This window comes from Lutzomyia longipalpis, chromosome 3, assembly GCF_024334085.1.
Source record: "Lutzomyia longipalpis isolate SR_M1_2022 chromosome 3, ASM2433408v1".
Classification (NCBI taxonomy): domain Eukaryota; kingdom Metazoa; phylum Arthropoda; class Insecta; order Diptera; family Psychodidae; genus Lutzomyia; species Lutzomyia longipalpis.
In genome coordinates this window covers 25,837,470-25,857,026 of record NC_074709.1, presented here as the reverse complement: position 1 = coordinate 25,857,026, position 19,557 = coordinate 25,837,470, and the positions used below count along the sequence as shown (strand labels likewise).

At 34.9% G+C, this 19,557-nt stretch overlaps 1 protein-coding gene across 7 annotated transcripts in view; it reads right to left on the bottom strand.

Moving 5' to 3' along the window:
• LOC129793035 (hepatic leukemia factor) overlaps positions 1-16,757 on the bottom strand; it is a 94,543-nt gene extending 77,786 nt beyond the window's left edge. For all 7 annotated transcript variants that reach the window (XM_055832576.1, XM_055832577.1, XM_055832578.1 and 4 more), the window contains exon 1: positions 14,871-16,757. In XM_055832576.1, the coding sequence (XP_055688551.1) occupies positions 14,871-14,973 (103 nt within the window). In that variant the 5' untranslated portion in view covers positions 14,974-16,757. The remainder of the gene's footprint in view (positions 1-14,870) is intronic.
• Positions 16,758-19,557: the final 2,800 nt, after the last annotated feature.

Sequence of the window (19,557 nt, the reverse complement as noted above, 5' to 3'; positions counted from 1 at the left end):
GATCAAACTGCTGCGCACCGCCTCCCATAAAAGGAGGCGGCCGAGAAGTTAGTGTGGGGCAAAACTACTAACTAAAATAAACTAAGAAATATACTCATACGCCTATTTATTATTTTTTTTAAAACAAATTTTAATTTCAATTGCGCATTACCTACTCTGTGGGGAATGGCAAAATAACTCCACTTTCCAAAATATTTTTAAGGTGATCTCTCATTCTTGGTATTATGTATTTCTGATCACATGGGTCTTTTCCTAACACATAACTAACTGCATTGGCCATGGCAAAAATTCCGCACATCACATTATCCGGTTGTGGCATAACTTTATTAAATCTAATATATTTCGTTAGTGGTTTCAAATGCGGATGCAATTTACTTAGAATATTTTTAGCTTGTTGATTAAGTACTCTACCATTTAAGGAATCGTAATAATCTATTATATTATCGCCGTTGTACACCGCAAGTGTATAATGTCCTATAAAATTCGGCACGTTTTCATTTGTAGCAATAATTTGCAAGTGTCTTCTATTAGGAGGAATTACTGGACATTTACTTCCTTGGTCTACACTACTAAATCCAAATTCAGGGGTAACTTTTTTAAATTCAGGATATTTTTCATTAAGGATATCCATGAAACGATATATGTGATCTGTCACTACATATTGTGTGGCTGATGTAATATCATAGTCTTTCCAGAAATCAATTACAAAATCAGGTGGCCAACAATTATCACGTTCTGTTTCTGGAATATTAGTGCCTTTATTGGGTGGATTTATAGGTTTTTCCGGACTCTTATCTTTAACTACTTTCTTACTTGTTGTTGGAGAATCAATTGGTTTAGGGACTTTGACTACTTTAGGTGTTGGTAATTGTTCGGGTGTATAGGACCGTTTGGGTGACTTTTCAATGTCTTTATCGGGTTTCTTTATATTTTTATTTTCTCCTATTATGCAATATACGGGGCGATGATCAGAGAAATAGGATTCATATATTCCTGCTGAAAAATTATTTTCCGGTATATTACTCAAAACTACGTCTATTTGACTATCATACTTTGTCGTAGCTTGTTCAGGATTAAGTTTAGTTTCCAAATTATATTCTGCGACGTATAAATACTTCAAATGGTACCTTCGGCGACTTGTACCCAGAAATAATATAAAATTGTTTTCCGTATTCCAAAGCAAACAAACTCAAGCTAAATTTCTTAGTATGATCGATTCTAGTATCTTCCGCTATTACGTTAATTTTCGTTTTATCCTCATTTTTAATCAAACACAAAAGACCTCCAATATTTTCTATCTCATTGTCTTGTCTATATAAAACGTGGTAACCTTTGAAAGATGGAATAGAATAATTCTTAAGTGTTTTCGTTTCCGAAAATATTACAATATTAAAGCATTTGTACCATGAATCCGTATCAATATCATTAAAGTGTTTATGCAATGAGACAATATTTTGATAACAAATTTTTACTTTTTTCGGGTCTACTCTACGAACATCTTCAAAAAAGTCTTTAAGACGTTTTTCCGTTCTCAATTTATGAATTTCGTTAATTATCCGTTGTCCACTATGTGAAAGGCGTTGTGGAATAAATGTTCCAATTATATACAATCCATTTAGTGATGTTACTCTACTAAGTGCTACATACGTCATGCACAATGTAATTCTTTCTAGTTTAGTAAAATCAAGACATATAGATTGGTACGTTTGTCCCTGACTCTTATGTATCGTTATAGCTTCTGCCGGCATGACTGGAAATTGCGTTCTTGATATTGTAGTCGTACTACTATTATTCAATCTAAAAACGAAATTGCATTTCTCAAGTGGTACAAGATTTTCTTTCAAATTATGCTTTTTAAGATAATTTTGATACCGTTGCTCTTTTGTAATTTTCTTACCGACACGATCTTCAAGAAATTCTAGCCATATTACACCTACATTATTTTTTGAATCAAAAGTTATATGGCGAAGTATACCTGCAGCTCCATTAACTAGACCGTCTGAAACATCGATATTTTTAATAATCATATATTTTATACCCAACTTCAAATGCAAGGTATGGACAGCTCCAGCGCTTTTACTTGGATCTCGATTTTCTATGTCTTTAAGGATTTTATTTTGTTCATTTTCACTTTTAGGTTTAGACTTTTTGTCGCTCATTACTTTATCTATAGCTACAAACGTATGTAGTTCTCCTGGGTAATTTGCAATTTTTCGTTCGTTAAACTCATCTACATTTCTACGAGTAGCAAACAATCGTATTGCTTCCGGTGGAACTTCATTTACATTTTTAACCGTTCTAGATCTAATAAGACTTATATCCTTTTCTGTCATTTTTCCAATGGCCAAGTTATTCAATGCATTCGTAAAGTTCAAATCATCTTTTTGACGCATTATTTCGGTTAGTTCAAAATATTTAAATTCCTCCCAAAGTGGATTTATATCTAGTATACCTGCATTACTTTTATCTGGGGCACGAAATATGGATTTATCTCCAACAGGTGCTATTTGGTTAAGATCTCCTACAAAAATAACTGATATTCCGCCAAAGCTTTGGTGAACTCCAACAATTTGTATTAGTCGCTGACTAACTTTCACTGAGGTATTTGAGCCTACCATTGAAACTTCATCAATTACAATTAGTTTCACGTCTTTAAATTCACAACGAATTGTATTTGCAATATCTTCTGAAAAGTGGTCAATATCTACGGGGTTTTGGGTATTAGGTAGAGCAAAAGCCAAATGTAGGGTCATTCCATTAATCAAAAAGGCTGCCATGCCACTTGGTGCACAAAGCAATACCTTCATAGATTCAGGGTTACTATTGGGCAAATTATCGAAATGATGTGTGATTAGTTGATACAGGCAATTAATTACACGGGTTTTACCTACGCCAGCAGAGCCAGAAAGGAATATACGTATTGGCAAGGTATTTGATGTGAAACACTTGTATATGTGCATTACAATTTGCCTTTGTTTTTCATTGAGGGATTGCATATTTTGGCACAATTCTTCTTTAGTAATTCTAACTGGAGTAATGTACTTACGCGGTTTTTTATCACCGGGCTTCTCTTCAGGAGGTGTAAAATGAAATTCTTGGGACTTGGATACGGGTTTGTTCACAGGATCATCATCATCATCATCACTGTTTACATCACGAACTTTTCCCATAGCTTCAATTACTTCTTCTTCAGATATAAAATTAAATTTATCTCGCACCTGCTTTATCGCTTCGAAATTTTTAAGATAAATTTGCTTACAATCAGCATCTTCAATTTCAGTCTTTTCATCTCTAAATGGAAAATACAACAAACATTGCATACGATAGTATTGGTGTTCATCCTGAAGCTTATCATATCTCTTAAATCTAACAATTTTTGACCTTTTCCTTACACTTATGTCTTTCTCATCATCACTATCATCCTCTTCTTTGCTTCTCTTAACCTCAGTATAATCTGCTGCATATTCAATCAAAGTTACATCATTAAGTTCTTGTTTTCTCTTTTGATACTTTTGAATAATATCTTGAGCAAATATATCTTTGGAATCTGGGGGTAGTTGTCTCAATTGTTTTATCTGTTTCAACATTCTTGTTCGCTCATTTATAGGTCTAGTATTTATGTAAACATTTGATCTACTACATTGAGTCATTGGAATTGACAAACAATAATAAGCTGCTTCTTGAGCACTTACTAGTTTACTATTAAGAAATGCACTTGCATATTTACGCATCCTTTCTTGCAATGTATAATTCTTGTTTACTTTGATCTCATCAGAAATGTCTTTCAAAATCTTTGCTAGAGCTGAGTCAACTTTTGTTACATAGTCAACAAGGTATTTTGCCAATGCATATACTTCACATACAGGTTGAATGTCCATATTTGATTCAGTATAATTTAGAATGTCTTCATTATATGCATTAATATTAACTTCCATAGTGCTTCGTTTAAGGAACACACGAGGTCGCTTAATACGAGATCTTATTGCTAATATATACTTTTCTCTGGTAATACCAAGTTTTAACATAAAATCATCAAAAGACATATCAACAAATTTTAGTGAAAAGTTCTTAACTTCATTTTCAATCTTTACATATATTAGCTTTAGATTTTCTAGGTTTTGTAATTTACTCTCTTCTTCAGTAAAAGGCCACAAAATTTCAGTTTTATCCATAGGTGGAATAGGGATATTAAATCTACATCGTTTTCTCTTTCCTTTGTAACATGTTTCAGAATGCCTATGCATTTGTCTCTTGATTAGAGGAAACTTTTTAGGATCTTTGTATTTACATGTAGCAATTTTATCAATGAATTTAATAGTTTTTTCAACAGATTCAGGGTTGTTTTGGTCAAAATCAGGGATATCTTTACACCACAATAGTATGTGCATATGTGGACTTCCTCTCATTTGAAATTCAACTCTTTCAAAATAATCAATAACAAAATTATCTCCAAATGGACCACATTTTCCTGGTTGTTCGTTAGGATTAATAGTCAACATTTTCATCAAATTCTTAGACTTGTTTGAAAAATATCTTACACAAGATACGGGATCATTTTGAATCATTAAAGTTCTATCGGCTTTTTCAAGATTCATACTTTCAGTGGGTGACAATTTTTTTCCTGATTGTTTTGCTAGATTTTGCAATAGTTCTGGACAATGCATTTCAGAACAGGTAATTGTTAGAAACAAATGTGGTTTACCCAATTGTCTAACCATACCAAGAATTAGTTGTTGTTTTTCTGCATTGTAAGCAGGAGTAAGAGCAATATTTTTAAGGAATCTAAAACCATCATCAACTTCAACTAGTTTATCCATTTTTGTATCACTAAGTGCATCACCAGCAGTTACATCTTGAACATTTTTCGATTTTCTCAGACATGTGTTTACGGTACTTGTAACAGAATTTCTCAATTTAACACTAGTCATGTACAATACTTTCTTTGGTATACGACATCGTGGATCTTTTCTACGCAATTCTGATTTAACACGTTGATGGTAGTAAATTTTTTCAATTCTATATTTTTCTCCACAATATATCTTTGGAAATGACAATTCTTCTAGGTTTTTATTAGAATCAAAATATATAGGTTTCTTGCCCTGTCCAGGTGCCATAATTTTAATTTTGCTTGCTGCTGCTTCATATGCATCTAGATCAAGAAGCATTACATCTTCATTTGGTATTGGTATATTGTCATCATCTTCAAAAATATCTACAAGTTTTCCTTTATCTTCTTCCTTTTCAATTTTAATCTTCTTATTAGGTTGGCTAATTGGTTTTTCTTCTTTAGTTTCTTCCTTTTCTTTTTCTTTATTTACATCTTCAGTATTTTCTTCTTCATCACGTTTTCTCTTATTTAAAGGAGATACACAATCCTCTATAAGTTTTGCAATTTTCATTAACATATCATCTTCAGAGTCACTATTATTTTCGTTATTTTGTATTTCTTCACACATTTCAATAGAGCTTGATGGGTCTATTGGAAACATTGATACATCTTCTGTTTTAAGTATATTATACAAATGATCTCTCATTTCTTCAATTTTATAACAAAGATTGCTTGGATCAATATTATTTAGCAAAGCTACACTATTTGCAATAGCATGTACACCACAGGAGTAGCTATCATTTTGTTGACAAGTTTTCATGTATTTAATTGAATTTTTATTTTTCATTGTTGTTGGATACATTTTCTTCAAAAATTTCAAACAAATTTCATTAAGACTTTTCCAATCTAGAGAGTCATAAACATAAATGGTTTTATTTTTGTGAACAGTCGTAACCCAATGACCAATTTTATCATTTCCTTTTGGTTCCAAAAACAAAATTTGTACATTTCTCTTATTTCTTCCTTTTGCCTTTACATGTTTTAGGCCCATATCACATATAAAATCAGTTGGAAACATATAATTATTTGTGTAACATTTATTTATAATATCTATAAATCGAGTTATATGATGGTTAGTTACATATACTTCGGTATTTCGAATATCTTGTATGTTCCATTCAGGAATTGGTTCATGAGAAGGTGGCTTTGGTTTTGGTTCACCAGACAATGTAAATATTTCAGGGGGATCTTCTTTCTTTTTAGGACTTTTAGTTTTTCTTGGGTCATTTTCTTTACCATCTTTTACTTTATCTTTATCAGCTGGATCACTTATAAATTCAATTTCCTTATCTTCTATATCTTTCAAATAATTTGGATCTACTGTAATACCTTCAGATTTGTAAAGAGGTGTATTTATAAGATAATTTATTGCTTCCAAAACTTTCTTTATTCGTACCGTTTCAAACATATAGTGATTTTTATAATCTTCATGTCTCTTCAATTTGATCTGTACTGTACCCATATTATCAAATCTTCGGGGCAAAACTTTAACCATGTCATTGATTTCAACTGGTATGTGAACAACACTACCTTTTAGACCTTTCTGTGGATTCAATGCGTACTTTTTCAATTCTCTAATTTCCATAAAATTAATAATAGGTGCTACCATTCTCTCTTCCAAGTCACTCAAATCTTTAAGACAATCTGGTATTTCTGGGAACTCTAGACCATTTTTAATCGCAAGTGTGGGCAATTTATTTTTATTCAAATACAAATGGCATGTAGTACAACAATATTGTGAAATTTTGAGAAAATCTTCAAGATCAGATTTATTTTTATATTTACATCTATCAATATTCAATTTCTTTACATTGTGTTTGAAAAATTTACCTTCACAACATCCACAAATAAATTCAGTTACTTGTTTTCTCTTTGAAAAATATTCCAAAAGTGTTCGATTTTTGTCTTTCATTTTCTTAATTTTCATTTTAAAATTTTTATTTCCCAAGTTTTTCTTATATTTGTAATTGATCTTAATTTTAAGGGATCGTTTAAGTCTATCTCTAAACATAAGAATCTGATTTTCAAATTTAGTTTGATCAACACCAGAATATTTAGATTTTTTTCTTTTCAATTTTTTTATCAATTTTATTTGAAATTTTATTTTTCTTTAAATCATTCGAAATTTTATTATCACTAGCCTTTTTCATTCTCATTTTTCTCAAAAAATTTTCTTTTTCTCTGAAGCTTAAATCTTTACGTGATTTTAAATGTCTCTGTCTTCTTCCTTCATTATCAATTAATCTCTTTTTGTTGTCATTTCTTTCAAGTCTTCGTTCAATTTTCCTCTTTAAATTTTCATGGGTTCTCTTAACTGGGTCATTTCTCTCTAGTTTATGTCTCATTTTTCTCTCTATATTTTCAATGGATTTCTTATATGGATCTTTTCTTTCCACTTTATGTCTTATTTTTCTATCTATATTTTCACGGAATCTATTTTCAGGGTTTTTTCTTTCTACTTCGAGTTTTTCTCTCCTCACTGTATTTTCAAGAATTCTCTTTTCATGGTCTTTCCTTTCTACTATATGTCTTTCTTTTCTTTCTAAATTTTCTATTGATCTTTTTCTTGGGTCTTTCCTTTCTGCTTTATGTCTTTCTCTTCTTTCTAAATTTTCAAGGGATTTTTTCTTTGGATCTCTCCTTTCCGTTTTATGTCTTTCTCTCCGATCTAGATTCTCCATTATTCTCTTTGGTGAAATAGATCTATTTTGTTTATGTGCTTGTCGTCGTCTTACATTCTCATTCATTTTAAATGCTTTACTTTGCGATCTCAAAAAACTTTTATAATTTCTATTGTATTCACTCTTTTTATCCATAAGTATTGCATCTTTGGAATCCAAAATTTTTTTTGCGTTAATTTCCTTCTTGGACTCAAAAGTTTTAGATTCTTGTACATCATTTTGCATTTGAACTTTCTTCTTTAAATTACATTCAATTTTTTCACTTAAAACTTCATCTTCATCACACTCTTTAGCTGTTACAAGTTCACCTAATTTCGTTAATTTAACATTTACCGGCTGTATTGAAAAACGGATCATTCCACTGTATTTCAAATTTCCATACAGAAAATTATACTTCAAAATATGAAACAAGGAAACAAGTTCAGAATAACCACATAATGTAGACGTACCATTTTTCTGAACAAATTGACCAAAGGCACCACGTGGATGACTATCAAAGTAATAATAAATATTATTAATCTTGAAAATTGCTACTGATATTGAATTAGTTGTAGTAATTACTCCAAATTCAAAATAAGTAAAAAAATGCTGCAGTGCATATTCAAGGCTATATTCTCCACCATGTCCAAGAATTTCACCTTGCAAACCAAAAAATAATGTATTAACTTCTTTACCATTTTCCAAGCTTACAAGCTGAATGTTAATTTTGGTGTTTAAAATATTAAATTTATCACAAACTTCTTCTACATTTAGATAAGATTTTGCAATATTTTTTGTCTTACGAGAAATTACGTATATTTCATTACCTTTTAAGAGAATATCATCCATTGTACTCGTTAACCAACTTGATATAGGAACGACATGAGCATATGCAATTGCTGCAATTGAATTTGCTGTACATTGATTATTATTAGAATATGAACCAAAAAGTGCAATATTGTCTTGACTATAGGAACCATGAACAAAGTAGCAGGGGGCAAAAACGTTAAACTCTTTATAATAATTTTGATCTTTAAAAACAATTTTCTTATTTTTCTTCGTAAAACCACCGCCAGATTGCAACGTGTAAATTTTTTGGTCAGACTTTTTATGTAAATTTAATTGTGGTTCAATTGATAAGGAAATAGATGGTACTGTTCGAGCTCGAGTAGTACTGTCTGAGTTTTGAGGTATTTTGAAATTTTGGCTGGAAAAAAAGTTTTTGGTTAGATTCAAAGGCAAGGCCGTAGCCGTTTCCCCGACGGAGTCGGGGACTTCACGCCCTACAGCTAGGTAGGGGGCGGAACCAATCGCATCAGATTTTAACCTGTAAAAAAATAATTTTGTACCAACTATCTATGTTTTTTTTAATATACATATATAATTGACGTATAAAAAAAAGATTTTTAAGAAATAATTAAAAGTACAATTATTTATTCAAAAGAAAAAAAATTATATAATTAAATATAAAATATATGTATTTACAGTCAGGTATTGATTAGCGTCACCTCGGTTGTACTCTTCCCTCCCATTAAAAATAATGAGCATAAGGAGTATATCTGATGTGATACTAACTAACCATTACCTGACTGTATACAAAAAATCTATCATTACGCGTCGAGTTATAATAGTGGGTGTCCCACAACGTGTAGAATTGATTATGGGTTGAAATAGTATTGTAATCGTCGGTAAAATCGACCCCTCAGATCTGCCTCAAAATTGATATCAGCAGGTTTCTGAATTCTGACATCCCAGATTACGAAAATGGCTGTGGAAAAATTTTGATCTAGCCGTTCGGCCTGCCGGACAGGACTAGAAACTTTGCCTTATATCTCAAATCTCAAAAACGATAAGAGATAGAGTCTTCCGTTTTAAAGATTTTAATGTAAAGGTGCGTCTAAGATTTCATTTTTCCGCATTTTCGCCATTTATAGCAAGAGGTTTGAAATTTTAGTATACTGTGGAGCTCAATGAGGTGTTTTCATAAATAATTTTTACTTAAATATCGGTCAAGCGGTTTAGCAAATATGGTGGCCTAAAGCCAAAAGTATTTTTTCGATATAACTCGAGAACGGCTTGACCGATTTTGACCAACTTAAGCTCAAATGAAATATTTCAAGAAGCCGTAAGTTTTTTTTGAAAATCAACAATTTGATGGATAAAAATGGTCATATCTCTAGTTTTCTAAGATCTTCAGAAATTTCTTGACTAGTTTTGGGAAGGTCTTGAAATAAGCTATAATTTCGGATATAATATTAAGATACTTTTCAAGGTCACCTCTAGAACACAAAATGGTTGTTTCTTGTTTTATCGAAAAAAGAATTTGGCACATGCCGTCATCAAGGGATGGTCCTAGAGGTTTCTGATGTTCTAAAAAGTTCTAGAGAATTGCAAAATCTTCCATTTGATATCAAGTTGAGCAAAATGGAACAACTTATTCAATAGATATGGCTCTTGGAACTTTTCAAATTCAAGAATTTTTCAAATGGCCATATCTTCTAAACGGCGACATAGATTTTCTTCATTTTCATATTAATGAAAGGTATTGAGTCAGGTTAAACATATCAAAATGTAAAAGATTTGCCTAATGGGGAGTCGGAGATATTGCCCCTTAAAGTTGGGCAATTTTTATTTTTGATTTTAGCGCCTCTTGCGGATGTTTTTGAAACTTTACATGTTCTACGCAGTTGTAGGGCTTCTCAATACCTTTCATTTGATACCAATATTGTCAAAATCGATCAATCCGTTCTCAAGTTATGTCGAAAAAATACTTTTTGCTTTAAACCGCCATATTTGATAAACGGCTTAACCGATTTTCAAGTATGAATTATCGATGAAAACGTCTCACTGAGCCCTACAACATACTAAAATTTCAGACCTTTAGCTCTAAGGAAACTGGTTGATGGTATTTCAAAATGGCGGACGGCGGCCATCTTGGATTTTGAAAAGGCGAAAAAATGAGATTTTACACCCACATTTCTATAGAAAACTTCAAACCGGAAGTCTCTATCTGTTACTGTTCTCGAGTTATAATGCAAAATGTCGACCACCATTTTTGTAATGTGGGATGTCTGAAATGTGCTCATACCAAATTTGAGCCCGATCTGAAGTGGTCGGTTGTTCCGACGTTTACAATACTTACATTAGTATGCCACGATTGTGATATACCAACTAATATTCAAATACATTTTTCATTACTATACACAAGTGTACCTCCTGATAGTGAAGGCCCCTATTATTTATTGAGTGTAATGAAAATGAGTCAAAATTTATGATTTTTTCGGTGGAATTTCCCAAGCATCATAACCCCACTGGGAAAGAACCATTCATTCGACTCCAAGGGGATGATACATCCTTTAAAATACATATAATACAACTTGATGAAGTAATTTAACAGATTGACACACAAAATGTATAGAAAAATTTTCGATAGTATCGATATTTTACCGAATCGCGAGATTTTTTTTTTACTTTTCGTTCATTAATAAGTCGATCCGGTGGTGATATAGGGATTGATCGAAAGCTAATTAAATAAACTTTCGAATAGGGGTGGAATTTTGTAAACTAATCCCTTTTCTTTCTGACCGGTATTGATCGTTTCTTCAAAAATATCGGAGTCAGGCAATCCCTTATTCGACTCAATTAACCTTTCACGTCTAACAATATTTTGCAAATTTTCGATAAAATAAAACGGAAAACTTACCTGATGCGAGCCCCTGGACTTCCTCCCTGGCCAGTCTTCTCCTTGACACCACCTTCCATCGCACAATTTCACTTATTAAACCTCCTTTTTATTTAAAGAAAATTCCTGCTCGTAAGGAACGTGTTTTCATCACTTTTTTCATCACTTCTAATTTGACATTACAAAAAAAAATGTTTCAATGAACAATAAAACAAATTGTAGAAATACTCATGAAATGAGCATGAAATTTCAGTTAAACAAAAAAAAAGTTTATTATGCATAAAGTAATATCTTAATATATAAAGCTGAAAATGTTTGTTTGTCTGTCTGTGGCACATGAACTCCTCCGAAACGGCTGGGCCGATCTTGATGAAATTTGGTATGGGGGTAGAGGGGGTCAATACGAGTTGCAAGCGCTATATGGGATTCCGCCCCAACCCCCCTTTATAGCGCCCCCACAGAAAAATTGATTTTTTCCCATTTTCTACCTGCTGAAGGGTCAAATAACGGGATTTTTTTATTTTTAGAATTTCTCGGGGTACCGTATTATTCATCCCCCCTATTAATATACGCCCACCTTTTCTAGCTTAAAATGGTGATTGCTCACACGTGATTGGGGGCTCGGGTTGACTAGTACATACATAAATAAATATGCAATAAATTAATGGAATATTTTTTATTTATGTATTTTTAAAGATGATTTATGAGAACATGGAGTTACATAATCAATCCCAAAAAAAATTTTGCAAAGAGAAGATATCAATTTTTTCGCTAAATCAAAGTTATGCTAAACGTGCTAAACAGCATGAATTTTATATAAGGGTTATCTGAAGGGGAACTCGTAGGGGGGGGATTAAATGGCCATTTGAAATCATCTAACACTTAGATTTAAAAGTTCTAGAAAATAAAAATATTGATTTTAGCGTCTCTGGGAGTTATTCCTTGAAATTGAAATATTTAGATGTGATTAAACATGTGTAGGGTTTCACGAAACATTTCATTTGCGCTTGATTTGATTAAAATCAAACAAAAATTGATTTGATTAAAATCAAACAAAAAATAGAAACCTGAGATACAGGATCTCAACTTTAAAAGACAATATCTCGAGAACGGCTCCATAAATTTTTCTAAATTTTTTTTTGTTTAAAAGGTATTAAAGTTAGCTATAACATACTGAAATTTTAACGAAATGCATAGTACTGTTTTTGAGATATTTTGACTTAAAATTTTTGGATTACAAAATATTGACTTTAGCGCCTCTTGCGGTCATTTCTCGAAATTGCAATGTTCTAGACATTTGTAGGGCTACACGACACCTTTTATTTGCGCTTGAGTTGATCAAAATCGGACCTGTAGAACCCGAGATATTACATGCTAACTTTGGAAGGCTATATCTCGAGAACGGCGACATAGATTTTCTTCATTTTTGGCATGGAGCTAGATAATATAGTCAGCTATAACATATTAAAATTTGAAGAAAATGCATAGTGCAGTTTCCGAGATATTCATCGAAAACTCATCGAAAATTTTGTTTTTGATTTTTGGCCCCCTAGCGGTCACTTTTGAAACTTCCGATGTTCTAGAGAGTTGTAGGGCTTCTTGAGATCTTTCATTTGAGCCCGGGTTGATCAAAATCGGTCAAGCCGTTTTCGAGTTATGGTCGATTTTCGATGAAAAATTGTGGCGGCCATATTGACTAAACGGCTTGACCGATTTTCGAAAATGAGGCATCGTTGGAAAGATCTTGATGGCCCCTACAACATATCAAAATTTCAGACTTCTAGCTATAACAGGGGCTGAGATATAGGCAAAACAAAATTTAGGGGTGTTCCAAAATGGCGGACGGAGGGGTGGGGGGGAGGATTTGACCTCACCATGAGACGACATCAGGTCGATATACTAACTTTGCCGTTGACCGCAAGTCTCTATCTATTACCGTTCTCTTGTAATTAAGCGTCAAACTCCGGCCGGCCGGCCGGCCGGACGGCCGGCCGGACGGCCGGAAGAATTTTTTTTTGACATACGTTTTTTGGAATGTGGGGACCCTAATTCGTGCTCATCCCGAGTTTGAGCCCGATCTGACGACTTTGCATTTTAGGTGGTACACAGAAGCTGTGCTATTCTTTTCTTCGAAAGAATCACAGCTAAAAACGAGCAAAGAATCATCGTGAGATTGATAGCAAACCCCGAGAGCCCCGAGACGAAAACAGAGGAAGGACAGCTTCTAAAATTTTCGTCTTTTTTTCCCATCTACACTTTTTTCTTTTTAGCTGAATTTGTTGGCTGACTTTTTTTTTCTTCTCACTCTCCGTGTCTTGCAGTGCTAATCCATCGCCACATTTTGGACTCAAAATTCACTTTCATGCCCCACCAATACGAGCGCAAAAGGCCTTATTTCTGCCGCTGAGTTTTTGTGTGTTTGCGTTACGAATTGAAATGGAAAACGCAAGAGGCGTGCAAGTAGCCGAATCGAAGGAAAATGTTAAAGAATATTTGAATTTATTCAATTTTTCATTGAATTTTAGTATTTTCTGGATAGAATTTAGTTTTTTTTTTGACAAATCGGAAACTGTTTAAAGAAAAATTTAAGACTGCAGAAGAAATATATAATAATCTTCTAAATATTAAAGAGTATCTAACTAAATGAAACATAAAAAATTCCAACAATTATACTTCACCGGAAACATTAAAAAAAATGTGAAAAAGAATCCCAGATAATGAGGAATATTAGAGTTAATTTTAATGATTTAACGGAACACATCATCCTGTATTCGGTCCCAGTTTTATTCCGAATATTCGAATAAATTTTTGTCAAGACAAAACGATCATATTTAATTCACTAAAAATAAATCTTTTTAAAGATATCATGTTCAAATTCTCCTCAACAACAAATTGTTCATTTCCAAGAGAAAAACATTTTAATTAAAATGTGATCGTAAAACAGTTTTTATTACGAAAAAAATTAAATTCGTTTGTAAAAATGCAGACCGGATGATATAACTTTACTACTAACTAACACCTTAAAGTGTTTAGTAAGTAGCTTTATTCATGATCATAAACATAAAACACCTTTGAGAACATTCGAAAGAATAAATTGTTTGGTTTGTTTCAAGTAAAATTCTTCTCTGAAACGAATATATTCGAATTCAGTGACAGAAAATTATTAAATATTTGAAATTTTCATCTGAAATTCTTAGAATCTTCTGAGAATCTATTCAAACACAATTTTGTTTCTTTTCTCTATTTTCTGCAAGAAACGACGAATAATAACAAAAAAGAGGAATAGTTTTCAAAGAAAGAGGCCTTGTATTCTGTTAGTTGTAACCCCTTTAATTTTCGGGGGTACTTGAAGTACTTTTTCCGTGGCTCACTGCCACTGTGTGCTGTTGGAATTTACACACAAGCTCGTGTTTTAATCAAAATTATCACATCACATGTCTTCAGGTCTCCGAATGTGTCGCAGACTGAATAAATTATGGAATTTTTTTTGCTCACCGGCATCGCACGGAAAATTTCTCTCTTTTTCTTCACTTAAACACATCCAATGACGAAAAAAAGCTCCCATAATGGGATACTTAGGGAGGGTTGTTTTTTTAGGGGGCGGGAGAGGCAAAACGTACATAGATGGGTGGTGACTTACCATTTATTCCACTGATTAGGGGGTAGTTGCTGTCGCGTCCACCGATGAGTGTCTTTAATCCACTTTCAATGAGAGTTGGGGACGATCGCTCCCTGTCACTCATTATCTCCTGAGGGATGTTGGCGAGGGCGTTGCACAAAACACAATTTTTTTTGGCTCAAATTCACACGGGGGTGGATTTGGGCACCACACACACAAAATGGGCTTTGGGGTTTGGGGCTAGGTGGCCTTAGAGGGCCTCTATAGAGCACTGGAACACTTTTTCTTATTTGTGCGGCACTTTTGGGGTTGCAAATTTTTTTTTATTTGGTATGTTGTTGGAGAAAAGCACTCTTCTTCACTTTTATAGATTTTCTCGGTGACAGAAGGAAAATTTTCCGCACACACCGTTTTTCCTTCCCCACACAGGGTGATACCTCACAATGGGGGTGGCGTGGGTGATTTGACAGAAGGGATAACGGGCAAAAATCTATCAACCCCTGCAGCGATGGCCGTGGAAGCTTTCGCGCTTGCTATGTAGGCGGGGGTGAGCTTTTCTCTCGCGCACCCTTCGCGTCTCAACACACGCGCCCTAAGTGGCTATAGTGGGGGTTTGTACCGCGGGGAACGTCCACACGGGTGCTCCTCACCGGACACTTTTCACACAATCGACTAAATCGATTTTTGTGCCGAGCTACTCTGCAGACCATCGATTGCGGGCACACTCGCGAAATGAAGAATTTTCTTTTCGTTTTCTTCACGGGGCGTCTCCGACGGGAGGGTTGGCGGAGCTTTTCACACGCAAAGTTTGCCTTTTTCTTCCCTCTACTTTTGGTGGCGCTATGTGTGGATGGCACCTTCGCAGAAAAGAGCCGAGCAAGTGCCTTCAGTGATGGCCCAAAAGGTTGCAACTGTGTCGTTGAAATTTTTGGGTGGGCACTCAGCAGATGCGCGTGATTCGCTTATTGAATTTCTCACCACTCTTGCTCTCTGGGCTTGTGTGGATCAGGCCCCAAAAAACTTCTCCTTCCGCAGGGGTAAAAGAGAATTCTGCCTCTCACGTGAACACTCGCGCACAGGAAAAATTTCTTCACAAATTTTCAAAAAATTTCCGTGTTCGTTTTTTTGCACGTTGAAAAAAAATCAGCCCCGCCGTGGAAAAGCTCTCGCGGGGTTTTCTTTAGAATTTTTTCTTTGCTACTTTCTTCCCTTTTTGGGAGGGAAGTTTAGCGGATTTGAAGGAGGAGAAGAAGAGAAAAACGTCGTGGAGACACCGAAAGATTTTCTCGAACGCGCGACACCCGTTCGACAACTTGGAGGAACCTTCCAATACTCTCTGGTTGAGTTGTTGATCAAAAAATAACACCGAGTCGTGGTTGGGAGCTGGTATTGAGCTATGAGAACAGCACACATACACATGCACTTGTACACAGAATTGTGGAAATTGGAAGCCCCTCTGCACACATACACGCAGACGCGCGCGGCACGTCTAAAGGGGGGCAAAGAAATGCGCTCGTACACGAGGAAAATCAGCAGGAAAAGCTCAAACGTGGGTAAAGGATTCCCCACAGAAAGGCTACCGGAACTCCTGAATTTTTTAAATTAATTTTCAAAATGGAATTTTCAAATTTTTAACGTAAATTCACCGGGAGGGAACTTCCAGAGTGTGAAAGATTTTTGTAAGTCACGAGGTGCTAAAAATCGCGGACACAGACACCGAATCGCGTTAGAACACTGCACACATTTGGAATGGATCACATGAAGAGAAGCCCCCCTCAATACCGACCGAGACGACACGATGTTGGGGCTTTCGGGTTGGCCCGAAAAGCCCCAACTCGCGCATATCCCAGAGTTGGATGCCAACGGAAAATTCTCACCATGTAGATGGATGAAAAAGCGCCCGGCGAAAGGCTAAAGGTGAACCCCATGTGCCACCGGAATGGCGCGCAAAATCGCATCTCTCATGATAATCTCCTGGTGATTAGATAGCCGTAGGCAGAGTAGCAAGCTTATGCTATAGGCATGGGCAGCACTGATAAGGCTTGACACACAAATGGGCATTTGTGGGATTTGGGGTGATTTGATGGTAAACAAATCACACAACATTGGCCACATCATTGACGTGCGATCAGTGATTTTATTTCATTTTTTTTTCGCTTCTACTCCCTCCTTTCGTCACGATGAGTGATTGAGGGGGCTAAGAAAGCGCGCGAGTGAGAGATTTAAACATAAAAGCACCCAGCATGCTTAAGGGCACGCACTGCCTGATGACCTTCGCTATCGCAAATGCTGGAAAATCAGCAGAGAGCTGCCGTTGGGTTGTTGTAAATATTTATTTGGTGGAAAAGCCTAAATGGGAAAAAGTGGATGATTTTGAAAACACAGCACCTCGTGCCACAGACGCGTCGCCCAAACACACACACCCAGGTCAGTGTGCTCGTAGGGAAGGCAGCATGCCTGCCTGGCTAGTAGCAGGCAGCAACAACTTCAATCAGTGAGCAAAAAAACTACTTATTTACAACAAATAACCCTGAAAGAGCCCAATGAGTGAATTTTCTGCTTTTAAGCAGATTTTAAAGAAAAATATATTTGTAAAATAAAAAAAAAATAAAGATAAAAATATATTTTTTAAACTTATGTAGTGTAATAATAAAAAAAAATTATTACAGTAGCAAAGATTTTCCTAGCTGATCCATAACTTACATATTGAAATTTCCCTCATTTTTCGTAGAGAATTATTTAAACAATTTAAAAACATTTTAAAAACTCTAAAGAGCAGATTTCTTAAAAAGCTTCTTTTTTAACGTTTAAGATTGTTTTAAAGCGTTTCAAATTTTCATTCTTACGTTTTTTAGCTTCTGACGCTTCTTTTGATATTTTTCATCATTCCTGATATTTATTTTATGACTTATTTTATTTTTATAAAATCGTTCAACACGTTTGAATTTTTTATTTCAAATATTAAACCTTTCTCTCCTAACGTTTAATGTTTTTTAGCTGTGATTCTTTCGAAGAAAAGAATAGCACAGCTTCTGTGTACCACCTAAAATGCAAAGTCGTCAGATCGGGCTCAAACTTGGGATGAGCACGAATTAGGGTCCCCACATTCCAAAAAACGTATGTCAAAAATTTTTTTTTCCGGCCGTCCGTCCGTCCGTCCGTCCGGCCGTCCGTAGTACAACGCTTAATTACAAGAGAACGGTAATAGATAGAGACTTGCGGTCAAAAGCAAAGTTAGTATATCGACCTGATGTCGTCTGATGGTGAGGTCAAATCCACCCCCCCACCCCTCCGTCCGCCATTTTGGAACACCCCTAAATTTTGTTTTCGCTATATCTCCGACCCTATTATAGCTAGAGGGCTGAAATTTTGATATGTTGTAGGGGCCATCAAGAGCTTTCCAGCGATGCCTCATTTTTGAAAATCGGTCAAGCTGTTTAGCCAATATGGCCGCCACAATTTTTCATTGAAAATCGACCATAACTCGAAAACGGCTTGACCGATTTTGATCAACCCGGGCTCAAACGAAAGATCTCAACAAGCCCTACAACTCTTTAGAACATCAGAAGTTCCAAAAGTGACCACTAGAGGGCCTAAAACCAAAAACAGAATTTTCGATTACTTTTCGATGAATATCTCGGAAACTGCACCATGCATTTTCTTCAAATTTTAATATGTTCAAGCTGACTATATTATCTAGTTCCATGCCAAAAATGAAGAAAATCTATGTCGCCGTTCTCGAGATATAGCCTTCCAAAGTTGGCATGTCATATCTCAGGTTCTACAAGTCCGATTTTAATCAACTCAAGCGCAAATGAAAGGTTTCGTGAAGCCCTACAAATGTCTAGAACATTGCAATTTCGAGAAATGACCGCAAGAGGCGCTAAAGTCAATATTTTGTATATCCAAAATTTTTAAGTCTAAATATCTCAAAAACTGTACTATGCATTTCGTTAAAATTTCAGTATGTTATAGCTGAGGTCAAGACCTTTCCAACAACAGGTTATTTAAGAAAATCTATGGAGCCGTTCAGGAGATATAAGGGTTTTAATTTTTTATTTAATAAATTCGCAAATTCTTAGGCGCCCCGCGAAGCGGGGCGCCTTATATATAAGGTATATGAATATAAATGCAGAGTAAAATATAACGGTAAAATATAAATATATATAGTTGCATGTTTAATTAGTACGCTAACTATTTGGCGCCCCGCGAAGCGGGGCGCCTTATATATAAGGTATATAAATATAAATGTAAATGCAAAGTAAAATATAACGGTAAAATATAAATATATATAGATACATGGTACAGATTAAGGAGAAAAGGGAATGTACATGGTAAGTTTCACTTACGGGCTGTGATTCTTCCTTCATAGGCCAAGTTAAATACATGTAAATGCAAAGTCTAATAGATAGCTGCAGAGTATGGATTAATCAGAATCGGGAATGTACTGGTAAGTTTCACTTACGGGCTGTGATTCTTCCTTCAGAGGTCAGTCTAAGTGTGATATTTGATATAAGTTTGGTGGTGCAAACTCTGGGGAAGGATGACTCGCGCCACGAATCACAGCCAATGCGCGAGTTAGCCTTCCCCCAGAGTTTGCACCACCAAACTTATATCAAATATCACACTTAGACTGACCTCTGAAGGAAGAATCACAGCCCGTAAGTGAAACTTACCAGTACATTCCCGATTCTGATTAATCCATACT